Source organism: Pipistrellus kuhlii, unplaced genomic scaffold, assembly GCF_014108245.1.
Source record: "Pipistrellus kuhlii isolate mPipKuh1 unplaced genomic scaffold, mPipKuh1.p scaffold_m20_p_5, whole genome shotgun sequence".
Lineage (NCBI taxonomy): Eukaryota > Metazoa > Chordata > Mammalia > Chiroptera > Vespertilionidae > Pipistrellus > Pipistrellus kuhlii.
The window spans coordinates 26,525,181-26,539,562 of NW_023425551.1; the positions used below are offsets into that span (position 1 = coordinate 26,525,181).

At 41.6% G+C, this 14,382-nt stretch overlaps 1 protein-coding gene and 1 pseudogene across 9 annotated transcripts in view; both read left to right on the forward strand.

Annotated features, from left to right (window-relative positions):
• SASH1 (SAM and SH3 domain containing 1) overlaps positions 1-14,382 on the forward strand; it is a 288,978-nt gene that overhangs the window by 111,947 nt on the left and 162,649 nt on the right. For 3 of the 9 annotated variants that reach the window (XM_036415044.2, XM_045572609.1, XM_045572610.1), the window contains exon 1: positions 13,283-13,943. The exons of 3 other annotated variants lie outside the window; for them this stretch is intronic. In XM_036415044.2, the coding sequence (XP_036270937.1) occupies positions 13,815-13,943 (129 nt within the window). In that variant the 5' untranslated portion in view covers positions 13,283-13,814. Of the gene's footprint in view, positions 1-13,282; positions 13,944-14,382 lie in introns of those variants that run through there. 3 more of the 9 variants (XM_036415052.2, XM_036415051.2, XM_045572611.1) reach the window with 3 other exon arrangements.
• On the forward strand, positions 615-10,971 carry LOC118705422 (annotated as a pseudogene).

A 14,382-nucleotide genomic window follows, 5' to 3' on the forward strand; every position in this document is an offset into this window, starting at 1 on the left:
GATTCTGCTTGATTTCTAGTTGGAGTATCAAGAAACACTCTAGTCTCAGCAAGAATGCCTGCATAGTCATTTCTTACATGGGTTATCTTCTAGATGGCTTAACCCATCCATTATAGAGGAAATATCCACTAAGAGGGAAAGGCTGTTCCCAGCTCCCCACATTTTAGTGCCTTCTTCCTTCCTTATTTTTATTCCTTAAGCCAATTTCGATACCTAAACGCCCACTTTTAGCACTAGAGAATGTTACAAATGGAAGAGACCTCAACGATCTCTTATTATCCTTTTAGTATTAGTGTTGAAGGTACTGAGAGCCAAGACAATTGTGAATTACCTCAGACACCAGAGTTGGTGGGGAGATCTCGGATGTGATCTTCCGCACACAGCCAATTGGTACTGCTGCTAGAAAATATCAAAGGGGTGGGGGTTGGCTCATAAATACTAATATGGGAAAGACAAAGACAAAAATGAGCATGGCCTTCAGGGAAGTTTGACTTGCACATTAGTGAAATGTTCCAAATGTGACACCCTCCCTCACGTGCCCTCGGCTTTTCATATGCATGCTGTTATTGTAAGCTGTGGAGTTACCTACCCAGCCCAGGGGATGCCAGCAGAACATGGTGTACTTGGAAAGTAATATGAAGGTCACCACCTTGGAAAGGAAATTGGAAAGCATCAAAATACAAAGTATGAGCTCTTCTGCAGCATGAAGACTAACCTCTTTGGCTTGTAGAATACAAGATGCAGTGTGACTGACCCCCTAGCACTTCATAAAACAAAGAGCTTCACGTTTCTCCATCACATTATCATTTTCTGTCTTTGTGCCTTTTCTCCTGTTGCTCTTCTAGCTTATCCCCGACATGGCTGGTTAATTTCGACTCTTCCTTCTAGACATTAGTTCAGATGAAGCCTCTTTCAGGAAGTCTCCCATGATGCCTCTAGGTTGCAATGACTCTCCAGTCTTTATGTTCATAAAGAACCTGTGTATTAGTTTACCACACTGAGCTGAGGATATTTGCTTATGTCATTTGACTTAGCTCATCAAGGTATTAGTATCTGTGACTTATTCTTAGTACATGATAGATATTTACTAGTAGTAAACATTTGTTGAACTGGAATATCTGAAATGTATAAATAAGGATTTTGTGAGAACCCTAAAATCCATTGAATATGGCCTGAATATGGCTTCAGGTAAATGTGACTAGAATATAATTCTAACCAACAATGTTTACATCTGATTCATCTTATTGTATTATTGAATAAGAAGAAAGTGTTAACAGGAAACGTATAATCTATTTGGTCATAAAATAAGCCCCAAAACAATATATATATTTTTTTAAATGTAACTTGTTATCATCACCATCATTTCCTCTGGGATCTTATTCTAGTAGTACCCTCTTTTAAATGTCTGATCTCTCCATCTTTACTAGTTCTTTTCTGCTTAACTAGTAAATTTGTTCAAACCTATCATATCCTTAAAAACCTTTCTTCAAACCTTGTGATTCTCCTCTGACTATCATCTTTTTCATCCATTTTTCTCCCATCATTCTTCAACCCCCTGCAGTCTACTTTCTACTCCTTCTCCCGCCACTGAAATTGCACTGGCTGAGCAAGGTTACCAGTGACGCCCAAAATGAGTATTCAGTTGATACTTCTGTTGATTTTTCTGTCATGTTGGACACCACCGATCACTCCCTTCTTCCTATAATTCTTTCCTGCCTTGACATAGTGCCACCATGTTTCTCCCTTCACCTGTGGGACTATTTTCTTTCAGAACTTGTGTCCTTTCCCATTTCTCAAGACCTATCTATCCCATTTTCCATTCTCATTTACACCATGGATTTTAGTCTTTGCTATTCATTATAAACGTCTGTGTCTCTTTCAAAAAATAAAGAAACCTGAGAAAATGGAAGTCTTGTGCACTGTTGGTAGGAATGTACAGAAAGCACCATAGAGATTTCTCAACAAATTCAAACTAGAGCTACCATATGATCCAGCAATCCCCTGGGCATATATCTGAAGGAAATAAAAACAGGATATCTGTACTACCATGTTCATTGCAGCATTATTCACAATACCAAGACATAGAAATAACCTTAGTGTTAACAAGTGATTGGATAAAGAAGATTATATATACTTCAGTCATGAGAAAGAAGGAAATCCTGTTATTGTAGACAAGTGTGGATTTTGAGGGCATTATATTAAGTGTAATAAGTCAGACAGAGAAAGACAAATACTATATGATATCACTTATATGTGGAATCTAAAAAGGCCAATCTCCTAAAAACAGTAGAATGGTGGTTATAAGGGCTGGAGTGTGGGTAAATAGGAGTTGTTGGTCAAAGGATAAAACTCCCAGTTATTAGATTAATTATTTCTGGGGATCTAATGAATATAGCATGGTGACTATATTAACAATACTGTATGATATCATTGGAAATTGCTAAGAGAGTAAATCTTAAATGTTCTCACCACAAAAAAGGAATTGTCATTATGTGATGGAGGTATTAGCTAATGCTATGGTAGTAGTCATCTTGTATTGTATCAAATCAACACGTTGTACACCTTAAACTTACACAATATTATATGGTAATTATATATCAATAAAGCTGGGAGAGAGCAGGAGTATTTCAGGAAAAAATGATAGATTGAACAAAATAGAGAAGCAGAAAATAGGAAACACAAGGAATGTGGGGGGAAATAGGCAAGAGCCTCCCAAGGTAGTTCTATGTTGGACCAGAACAGAAGATGAAGCTGGAAAAGCAATGTGGAATCAGGCAGGAACTGATATGCATGTGCCAAAGTGCCCTGTTATTAATCTGCAACCACTGGCCTAAATGAATAGCTTTACTCTTAAAAAATCACCTTGTCTCAAATGTCACCCTCTTCTAGGCTCCAAATTGCCATTAATTATAACATGCACTTAAATCAGACAGCTTAACACTTCCCTGCTTAAAATTTTCAGTGTTTCCATTTTGTTTATATCAGCCATGTAACTGGTAAGACATAATCAAAATTTATCACACACCTGCATTTCTACTCGGCTTCCTTGATTGGAAGAGAAAAGGGTGGAGTTACACAAAGCATTGCACTGAAAGGGCCTTAACTAACAAAAGCCTGCTCTTAGGTTGGCATACAGGACCATGCATTCATGTTACTGCTTCTTACCTCTAACATTCTAGCTCACCCTCCGCATGGATGTTACCCACTTACTCAAATCTTCCAGGCTTTTTCTTCTGCCTTGAATGCTTTTTCTTTTATTTCCTCGACTGGCCAATGAATTGTGTGGTTTTAGCCCATTGACAGGAAGCATGTCCTTTGTGTGAACTCTTCTCATTCTTCACCAGGTTGACCATACTCTCCTATGAGCACCTCTTTGTTGTGTCTATATGACAACTAACTACTTTTCTAGCTCTGTTACTAAATGAGATGCTCCTGAAACCAAAGCTGTCTTTTGTCAACACTTAATGTGATGTCAGATACAATCAGCACCCAGTATTTGTTGCAGAATGAATGAATGAATGAATGAATGAATGAACACAAAACATTTCTCTACTTTGAACCAGCAGGAGAAAGACTAAACAAAATCATGGCATTTTCTCAAAGACTACATAAAATGTAGTATAAATGGGGCAGCTTATTTAAAAGATTATACACCAAACATTTTATGACACTTTTAAGCAGCTTTGAAAGATCATTTTTCTTATGTTGATTGAAAAGCCATTTGTCTTTTTAAAGTTTTATCCAGTTAATTTAGTTAGTAAACTTCTTTACCTCGCTCTTACTGTAATAGTAAATCTGGCCCAGTCTGGAATGAGTCATAATGAATTGTGCCTAGTTGGTCCAGATTGAAGTTGATTTACTTATAGGTTTACCAGTGAATGGTTAATTTGTCTCTTTGCTACCGTTTAGCTTCAGCCTCTTGTCTTTTAGTAATTATTACAGAAATAAATAAGTGGTTTTTTTTATTAATTTTATTTGTTGATCACTAAAGAATGGCTGCTTTTTTTTTTTTTTTTTTGAGAATTCTTATTTATGCTATTGCTGAAGAATTCTTTAGCATGTGAAGATTGGTATTTTTCCTCTTTTTCTTTTCATGTGTGTTCTATTTAGACCAGGAAATTGACATTTCAGCCCAGAAGACTTAGGCCAGATGTTAGTCCACTGGCTGGAAGATGGATTTCCTGCCCCTATAGGTGACCTCTGAAAGCAAAATGGGCTTTTTCTTAATGGGTAGACTGTCCAAATGACCTCATTTCTAGAACAAGCATCCTTTGTGAAGTGTGTCTTTGCTATTGAAATCAACATCATCTGATTTTTGAGAACATTCATTAGATGAAAAGTAACTAACACCCAGTTGTTTCATTTATAAGGCATAGGAAAAAATTATGCCTAGACAACCCATTTTTTTTTTTTCCTTTTAAAAATATTTGTGTTCATTGAGAGGGGAAATAGTGCAGAAAATCTGGTGTCTGCTTTCCCATATTAATATTTCTTTTAGATCTATTTCAAACTCCTTCAGGTCATAACATTAACCAAAGGAGCATGTTATGTGCTTCCTTAAACAGGGAATTGTTTCACTGAGCTTGACCAAGGCACTATTTAAAGAAGTAGCCATGACCCCAGTGTCCTGTCGCTCAGACTCTTAGCTCCATGTGTGGGAAGTTCATTGAGACATTCCGATGGAGCCACCTCTTTTGATGAGTTCTTCACCAAGTTCACTTATTTATATCTTTAATTGGATAAGGCGGCACAGAGAAACGGAGATAACTGAGCCATTGTGTGTGTGTGTGTGTGTGTGTGTGTGTGTGTGTGCGCGCGCGCGCGCTGTGCTGTGAGTGCACACACACCCATGACTCTGTGTGTGTCACAGGAAATGCAATTTCAAAGAAAGTACCCAGGAGAGGAAAACGGCCTGAATGACTGGGAGGAGACTATAACACTATGCATGAAAAGAAGGGGAGTTAGATTGCGTGAGAAGAAAAATAAATGTTTCAGAGATTCTTAAATGATAGAATTTTATAGCTGAATGGAAAATGAGGGCTCTCTCCCACCCTTTCCCCCAGGAACAAGAATGAAAGAAAGTGTCTCTTTTTAATAGCTGGCAGAAATGTTACTGGTATAAAAATCTTGTTCATTGTGATCCAAAACGTTGGCTCCTCCATGAGAGACAAGAACAGAATGAAGCAGAGCCGTACCCAGAGTTAAGATCAGGCTGGGCACTGCCCCTCAGAGTCATGGCTCTTCCCCAAGCAATTTATATGGTAAATATGGGACTCCTTAAAAAATGAGCAGAAAAAGGATTTCACACTCTCCTTTTTTTAATGAGTTAACACATACTTTCCCCAGGATGCTATACTCAGCCCAAGACTCTGCCTTTTTAACAGTTATTTGCAAGTGTCATTAATCATAAAATACTTTGGGGGTGACTGTTCAAAGTATTCTGAAAAATATTTCAACTCAGGGTAAGACTGTAATAATCTCCTATGGCTCCCAGGACTGATGTAAGTGAGATGCTTTGATTGCCTGTGCATAGTACTGCGCCACCTTGAAGAAGCAGAGCGACAGTGTTAACCGGAGCTTTTCAAGTAAACAGGGAGAAAAATATTTTCACAAGTATGTTTCAGCACTAGCAACAGCCAAGGAGGCATTCTCATAGAGCAGCATGCACAAACTAGACAAAATTGATTAAGCAGTTTTGTTGGTGGATGATACCTCCCAGCTGTACTTTTAAGCCTTTTTTTTTTTTTTTTTTTTGCATAATTTGGAAACATTTAACATAATCTCTGAACTCTTATCAGCACTTTTTTTTTTTTTTAATACTCTCTCAAACTGAAAGGTAAAAAGGAGGGAGCAAGATTCCAAAGATGGTTCCCTCTCGCACCACCTTCTTTTCTCTCAGTAAGCGTTAGGCTGCTCCCACACAGCCTCACAGCTCTCCACAGGAGACACTGCCCTCATCTTAATTCAGAAGCTATTTTATGGTGAGTTCCAGTCTTCTGGTTCTTTGCCTTAAACATTGTGAACTCAGTGTTGGCAGTCCACCCAGAATGTTTTTGTTTCTAGTCTATAGTGTGGATTACTGAATAGTTCCGAATCCTTATATTTCAGATTTACGAGTGTGCTTAAAAATTATCTACTCTGATCCTGCCATGTGGTGTGAAGTGTCACTCAAGGTAGTGTTGTGCCTGAAGAATAATTCCCAGGCAGAACCTCCATGTCTACATAGTAACAACATAGATGGCAACCTACCTAGCTAGGCTGGTAGGCTTCCTAGTGGAGGAAGAGTATTTATAACCCCGAATCCTCATTTTGCTTATTTACCTTCTCTCCACAGCCTGCTCCTGCCATCTTCACTTTGTTTTAATCTCTCTTACCTCTTTTCTAACCTTTTATCAAATACTGCATGGTGAAGAGGCTTCTAAACAGGTAATGCCTTAGCATGGGTTGGCTCACTTTTAGAGCATTTGCAGGGGAAAAAATTTCTTTGGGATTGTCTAGGGAAAAAAATACTTTAGGCTTTCATTCTCTCCTTGAAGTTAGTTCCCAGAGGCATTGTGGAATGCCCTGCCTTGAAATGCCAGAGAGGGCTGCTGACAGTTGGCAAAAATTAAACAAGCTGATCTACTTCTTATTGCTCAATTTCAGAAGGCAATGCGATAAAAAAAAAATTGGATTATTTATAATTGTTTAGATCTAATCTCTGCTTAATTTCAAATTTTCTCGAAAGAAAATGTGTTGTTTTTCAAAAACAGCAACTATTAAAATGAAGCTGTTTTCCTAAAACGTGAGCTATTCTTATGGATAATATATTTTTATTCTAATACAATCATTCATGCTCTACTGAACTCTGGGAAATGTGACATTAGGTGATCTATCACAGAGTGCACTTACACAAACCTAGATGGAACAGCCTATTACACACTTAGGCTTTATGTAGCCTATTGCTCCTAAGACACAACCTGTCCAGCATGTCACTATATAAAACAACATAAAATTAAATCAAATGCAAGAGAAAATGACAGAATCAAGAGATGCAGTAAACATAAGATGTATTGAGGCAGCTGCCAGCATAACACAGCAAACTATCTACACTAATAAAAGAATAAAATGCAAATTGACCATACCTTTGCGACACCCACCAGCCAATCAAGGGTGAGTATGCAAATTAACCCAACAAAGATGGCAGGTTAATCTGCATACACAGGTGCTGAGTGATGGGGTGTGGAGCAGGATACTTGCGTTGTCACCATGGTGATGATGCAAGCAATATGCACCGCCCCAACCTCTCTGGGCCTCTGGGCAGCCTGGGAAAGCAGAAAGGCGGCTATGGCTTGATCCAAGGTGGTTCTGGCAGCCAAGGAAAGGAAAGCCCATTCTTGTATGAATCATTGTGCATTGGGCCTCTAGTGTTTTTATGAGTAGAATAAAATACCAATAAATAGTATAGTCTAGTAAAAACATAAACCAGTAACATAGTCATTTATAATCATTATCAAGTATCTTATATAATAAAAGGGTAATGTGCAATTTGACCCTAATGGCAGAATGACCAGAATGACCACTCGACCAGTCACTATGAGATGCACTGACCACCTCTTGGTCCCTCCCCCCCAGCAAGCAGGCTCCGATCACCCAATGGCGAACAGGGAACCTGGAGTGGGTGGCAGCAGGGGGCAGAGCCAGCTGCTGGCAGCCAGGGAAGATGGCCCTGATCACAGGCCAACCCTAGGGACCATACCTGCACCCAAGCTTCATGCACTGGGCCTCTAGTTATGTACATAATTGTATGTGCTTGCTTTTACATGACTGGCAGTGCAGTGGGTTTATTTCCACCAGCATCACCACAAACACAGACATGTGAGTAATGCATACGTAATATTGATGTTACCACGTCACCAAGCAATAGGAATTTTTCAGCTGTGTTATAATCTTACAGGACCACAGTCGTTTATGTGGTCCACCGTTGACTATGCCATCATTATGTAGCACATGACTGTATTTCATTGTCTGCTCATTAAAACCAAGTATCTCTGAACGTCTAATTTTGTAATCTCCACTCGCTTATCTCATGACAGTTTCTTTTATTAATTTTAAAAGTAATCTACTGGTATAGTTTTTCAATGTGTTATATTATAAAACTTAACATTTCTTCAACAGTGTATTTTCTTTTTTCTTTTTTTGACATTCTCATAGTTCCAAGTAGCTCTCAAACTTGAACAGATATCATGGTTACCTGAGGAGCTTGTTAACATGCAGATCACACCTTCCACCCCCAGAGTGTCTTACTCAGTAGGCTTTTGGTGCTGATGGTAGAAATTTGTATTTTTAACAAGTTCCTAGGTGATACTGATGCCTCTGTCCTTGAGTCCACATGAGAGAAGCACTGATCTAGATAAAAATTCTAAAAGATGGTGGTGGTATGGACTAAAGCAGTAGCAGTGGAGATGGAGAAAAGGAGATACACTTAGCCTACACATGGTATCACCCAAAATGTATACACACTGTAGCAGCTAATAGCTCAATTTGGAAAATGAAATGTATTTTAGTAAACACTGACGTTATAATTATCCAAAGAGTAATTTTGTGGGGGATATCCTATATTTAGAAAGTAGAATCAATTAAGCTTATCCGTGATTTCGGTGAGAGTGATGGTGTGGGAGGAGAAGGAACCAAGCATGTCTCCGAAGTTGATAGCTTGAACAAATACATGGATGCCACTGAGTACTACTGAAATGGGAAGTGAGCAAGGTGGGAGGGTTGGATTGTAGTGAAAAGTCATATGTTCTATTTAAAGTTTAAATAAAATAATCTTAAAGTGTCAAACAGTGTCATAGCATAGGTTTTCAGTAAATAATAGATATTGATATTACTGTTGTTATTATTATCTTTACCATTAAAACTGAATAGTTCTAATGACCCCACCCTGCTAGATATAACTTCCTAAATTCATTATGCAACAACCACATTCCAGAGCTAGGAATTACTCCTTTGTGTAACTCGAGACATTTAGGTATAAACAAGGAAATTTTACAGGTATCCTCATGGTATGAGTGGATAAAGGAAGGAAGAGTAAAGGGAAGGAAAATGGGAAAACAGTTCTAACTCAGAGAATTACCATTTGCCTTATCCCCAACAACCTCACAACAACCATATTAAATAGGTGGAATTATCTCATTGTACAGATGAGATAAATAACTTGCCCAATAAACCACTTTCTCTTTCACTCAAGTCTTATTACAACTTGAGTAAAAGTTTAAACCAGCTTTCCTGACCCCATTAACTTTGTGCCTACTACCAATTCCACCACGGCTGCTAAGAAATTGGCTGGTTACCTTCCTTATGACCTCAACAAATAACTGGCAACACTCTGCAATGTCTGTGGATTAGTGACTTTTAATCTTTAGTTCTCCTGACTCAGAGTAAGAACCACTTTTTACAAAACAAGCCAGCATTTACATGTATATGTACACGTGTGACTATATGTACACGTGTTGTACACATATATATGCAGCAATATGACTGAGACTAACTTTCAAGAAATAAGTTTTTTTTTGTGGAAAGTACGTTGTCAATATTTACACTCAGTGAATGCACTCTAATAGTTTTCTTCTCATTCATTGCAATGAAAGTTTATCAGGACCTACAGAATTTATTTTACAATCAGTTTTGAGTCCCTAGTAGATGCCTGGAAAATATTCTAGATCCCTTTCTACAAGAGGATTTTCTAGAAGAGGATCCTTTGGAAGTCCGCCACCACCATCATAACAATGCCAATGAGCTGGATGCAAGAGAGTCCCATGGAAAGGGGAAAAACAAGAGCAGGATTTTTGTATATTTTCTGTACATACATCTTTAATGGAGCATCTATACTTGCCTACCTTCCAGAGCTTTGTGAGAATCAAATACAATCTAAATGAAAGCACTTTTAAAAGTAATCAGGATGTCTGGCTTTGATTTTGCTCTGTGTAGCTATGCTCACCTAGGTTGATCATTCAAGTCCTCTGGAGCCCATTTCTTCATTGAAAAATAAGGGATTTGACCAAGTTCACCTCGTGGACCCTTTCCCATCCTATGCTAAAAGCTTTTAGTAAATGGTAACTCATGGGATTCTGAAATAGTATGATGATGATTGTGATGTTGATGATTAGCCTTTCATATTTTGTTAAAAAGTCCTAAGGGAATTTTTGGAAATAAAGATGGACGTCAACTAAAGGAAAAAAGACTGAAATTTGGGAGAATAATCAGCCTCATTTTGAGGGACTGTCGCATCATAAGTGGATGAGTAAAGAGTTTCAGCTTCATTTTTTAAATGGCCAACCAAACTATTCATGTTCAAGAAGTAAAAAAGTGACTACTTAAAATTTCATGTTGCTGTACAGAAAACAAGATTATTGTTATCAAGCTCTTCCTTTACCCAGAAAGACCCACAAAATCATGCAAATCAAAAGGTTCAAATCTTCATGTTCACTTTAGGAACACCCGTGAAACTGCCCAGGCCAGCAAGGGCTTGCATGTCAAAAAAGCCACTCGTGTCTGAAGGATGTCATTCTACAGAAGCAGTGTGTGCCTTTCCGTTATTACAATGGTGGCATTGGCAGGTGTGCCCAGGCTGAACAGTGGGGCTGAACGCCGAATCAATGGCCCAAAGAATGCTGACTTTTTTGCTTCACATGTTTAAAAATGAAGAGAGTAATGCTGATCTTAAGGGTTTATTTAGATGAAGGTCAGTGAGCACATCCAGGCGAACAAAGCTCCCAAGATGTGATATAAAATTTACAGAGCTCGTGGACAGGTTAACCCACATGTGAGCTCTCTCTGCCCCATGGGGATGTTCCTTAGTGAAAAACAGCAGATTGCTCCTAAACTAGAAGAGGGGGCTGCACAGAAGAAAAATATGTTCCAGAAGAAACTGAAGAAACAAAAACATATGCCCTGGGAGTAAATTCAGAATAAAGTAAATGCTAATAAAAGAAAAAAAAAATATTGTTATCAACATTCTCTCCCACTCCCTCCCCAAACAGTACTTATCTTAGTTTTCTATCCATTTATTAGGGAGCACCAGGTAAAGGAGCCTGAATATCTAGGGTGGATGAATTTCTATAGGTTTAATTATACTGATATGTGTGTATGTGTTGTTGCTAAAAGGTGATCCTGAAATATAATATCTCCTCTGAGGAAGGAGGTGGCAAGGAGTGTGGTCTTGCCTCATCTAGGACTGGAAAATGGACATCCCCGACCTCCCAAAGGTTAAGTGCTTTGCCTCTGGGTCCTCTGATGAGTTAAGGGAAAGGCTGTGATTGGTGCCCTTAAGCTACCCCCCACTCCTCCATTTTCTTGACTCTGTGCTCAGTCACTTGCCAGAAAATACTTATGCAGAGAATAAGCCGCCTGCTGGTAGAAGCAGCACAGTTCTTTGTATTTTCTTGAACTTAATAAAGTGCCAAATGGGTAATCTACACTAATAAAAGAAAAAGATGCAAATTGGGATACCCACCAGCCAATTAGGGGTGACTATGCAAATTAGCCCAACAAAGATGGTGAGTTAATTTGCATACACAGGTGTGGAGCGGCCATTCTGCTCCACCCCAGCTGTTCCAGGCCTTTGGGCAGCATGGGAAAGGGGAAATGCAGCTCTGAGCCAGAGAGAAGGTGGAGCCAGCAGCCAGGGGAAGGAAGGCCCATTCTTGCACAAATCTTTGTGCATCGGACCTTTAGGATTATACAATGAAATTCTTAAATATACCAGTAAAATCAACTCTAAAAGGGTGTTTTACCTGTTCCCATCATTTACTTACTTTCATGTCTTTAAAGATGTAATAATAATATTAATAATTTATTATCAGCCTACCATTGCTTCAACTGAATTTATTTGTATTCCCAGCATCTCTGACATTAGTGCAAGAAATATTAGGCCTGGTCATGTTGATTCAGCTTCCTTTGTTCTTTCTACTTCAACACAATACCACCTTATTTTCAAAGGAAAACTTTCTCATTTGTTTTCTTTCCTTTGAAAAAATATTGTCGAAGATTATGTTCTTACACTTAATTACTTTATTTGGAATTTTCTGTAAATGCTATTCAGTCATTTGCATTGATAGAATTAATGCTTTAGTAAGGGGATTTCAAGGACATGCTCTTTTTCTTCTTGTTCTTCTTGTTCTTGTTTTTCTTGTTCTTCTTCTTGTTCTCCTCCTCCTCCTCCTTCTCTTTCTTCCTTCTTCTCCTTCTTCCTTCTTCTCCTTCTCCTTTTTCTTTTTCTTCTTCAGAAGGAAAAAGCAACAACAACTGAGGCCTCCAAAACTAGCCAAGCTCCCTCTGCCTGGGGCACCTCATGTGTTTGTTTGTTTTTTGCCACTCAGCCATTTCACTTATGGGGAGGTTCCTGGTGGTCTCTTGACTGTTTCACAAAGTGGTCAATCACCAAATCAAAGGTGACATGTACAGTCATATCCCAGGGGAAATTCTCTCAAGTTTTTTCTTTTTCTTTTTTAATAATGTACTGTTTTTTTTTTAAAATACTGTATGTTTTTATCGATTTTTAAAATTTTTTATTTTTTAATTTTTAGAAAGAGAGGGAGAGGAATAGAGATAGAAACTTCAATGAGAAACAACATCAATGAGCTGCCTCTTGCATGCCCCATATTCAGGATCTAGCCAGCAACCCAGGAATGTGCCCTGACTGGGAATCAAACCGTGACCTCCTGGCTCATGAGTCGATGCGCAACCACTGAGCCACACCGCCCAGGCTCTCTGAGTGTTTTTTAAAGAATGACTCAGAAAAGGGCAAATACCTTTACAGGGCCATTTCCCCCATAAAACAGATCTAACACGAATCTTGTCCTTGGAAAAGCACGCACAGGGCCCCCAGTGTGGATTGGCTACGGCCATCACATTTCCTTTAGAAAACCGCCCTTCCCTCTGTCCTTGCTGCAAAAAGGAACCCCAGAGGGCCATGCCCCTCATTGGCGGGAACCCCTAGCAGTGCATGGCATTGAGGGCGCCCAGGAACCAAAACGTCCCCACGCCTAACGAAAACACCAACCATGGCCCTTGCCCAAGAGTTCACACACGCTTTTCCACCAAGTCTTGGCCCACAGGGACCGAGCTGGGCTGAGGTCGCTTTAGGCGTGGATGGCCACTGACGGCGTGTGATCTGCAGCTCGGGGACGAACTTCGCACTTGCCGGGACCCCAGAGCAGCAGGGAGGCGGCGGGATTGGGAACGGGCGGGCGCGGGCGGGAGGCTACGTGCGGCGGCCGCCCCTGCCACCGGCGCTCCCAGCTCCTGCCCGCGGCTCATTTCCATGCCGAGAGCCTGACATCAGAGCACCTTTTGTTGCTAAACTGCTTTCTCGGGGCCGGGAGGGGCGGGAGTCCTGTGGAGCTGGAAGAGCTCATTTCGAAGAGAAGGGGGTCCCGGGAGCGCATCCCGAGCTGCGGAGGCGCCGCGGTGACCCGGGCGGGAGCTGCCCGGACCTGCGGGCGGGCGGGAGTCGCGTGCCGCGGCGCGTCGGGGCCTCGTCACCGGAAGAAACGCCTTGGCCGCGGGTGGGATCGCGCCCGGGCGGCCCCGGTCCCCGCCGCCGCGCTCGGTGGTGCGCACTTTGCCTCCCGCGCCCCCGGGTGGGAAAGTTGGTGGACTTGTCAGCCGCGGGGCGGGCGCCGGCGAGGGGCCCGCGGGATCGCAGCGCCGGGGGATGCGGCGCGGGCGCGCGCCTCGGTGACGCCGCGGGCGGGGACCCGGCGCCGGGGGCGGCGATCTGGTGAGGGGCGCGCGTGCCCCGGGGACCCGGACGCAGTGTGCGGGACGCGGCCATGGAGGATGCGGGAGCCGCGGGTGCAGCCGGCCCGGGGCCAGAGGCAGAGTCCGAGTCGGAGTCCGAGACCGGGGCGGGCATGTCCAAGACATTCTCCCGGCTCTGGACCGACGTGATGGGCATCCTGGTGAGTCCCCGGAGGCGGGGAGGCGCGGGAAGGGGCGAGCGCGGGCCGGGGAAGGAGGGAGGGCAGCCCCTCGGCGACCCGGGGTCCCCTGTGCGCGCACCCCGGCTTGGCCAGCCCGCTCCTCGGGGTCGTCCTTCTCTGGCTCCAGCGCTCAGGGGGTTAAAGGCACGCGGTCTGGGGTTTCCAACCCTAATTAAAAAATAACCAGCCACACATCACATCAAAGATTGTTATTATTTTTTTAAACAATCGGGTGGTAGGCAACAGTCTCATCTGGGACACCTGCTGAGAAGCTGGTGTGGAAAAGGCTGGAAAGAGTCCTTCAAAGAGTAACTGTAAATAATTAGAAGTTGGCTGGGGGTACTGTCACAGTTGGGAGTTGGGAAGAGGCTGAGGTTAACTGATGTTTATCTCTTCACCATTTGTTGTCTGGCCAGGA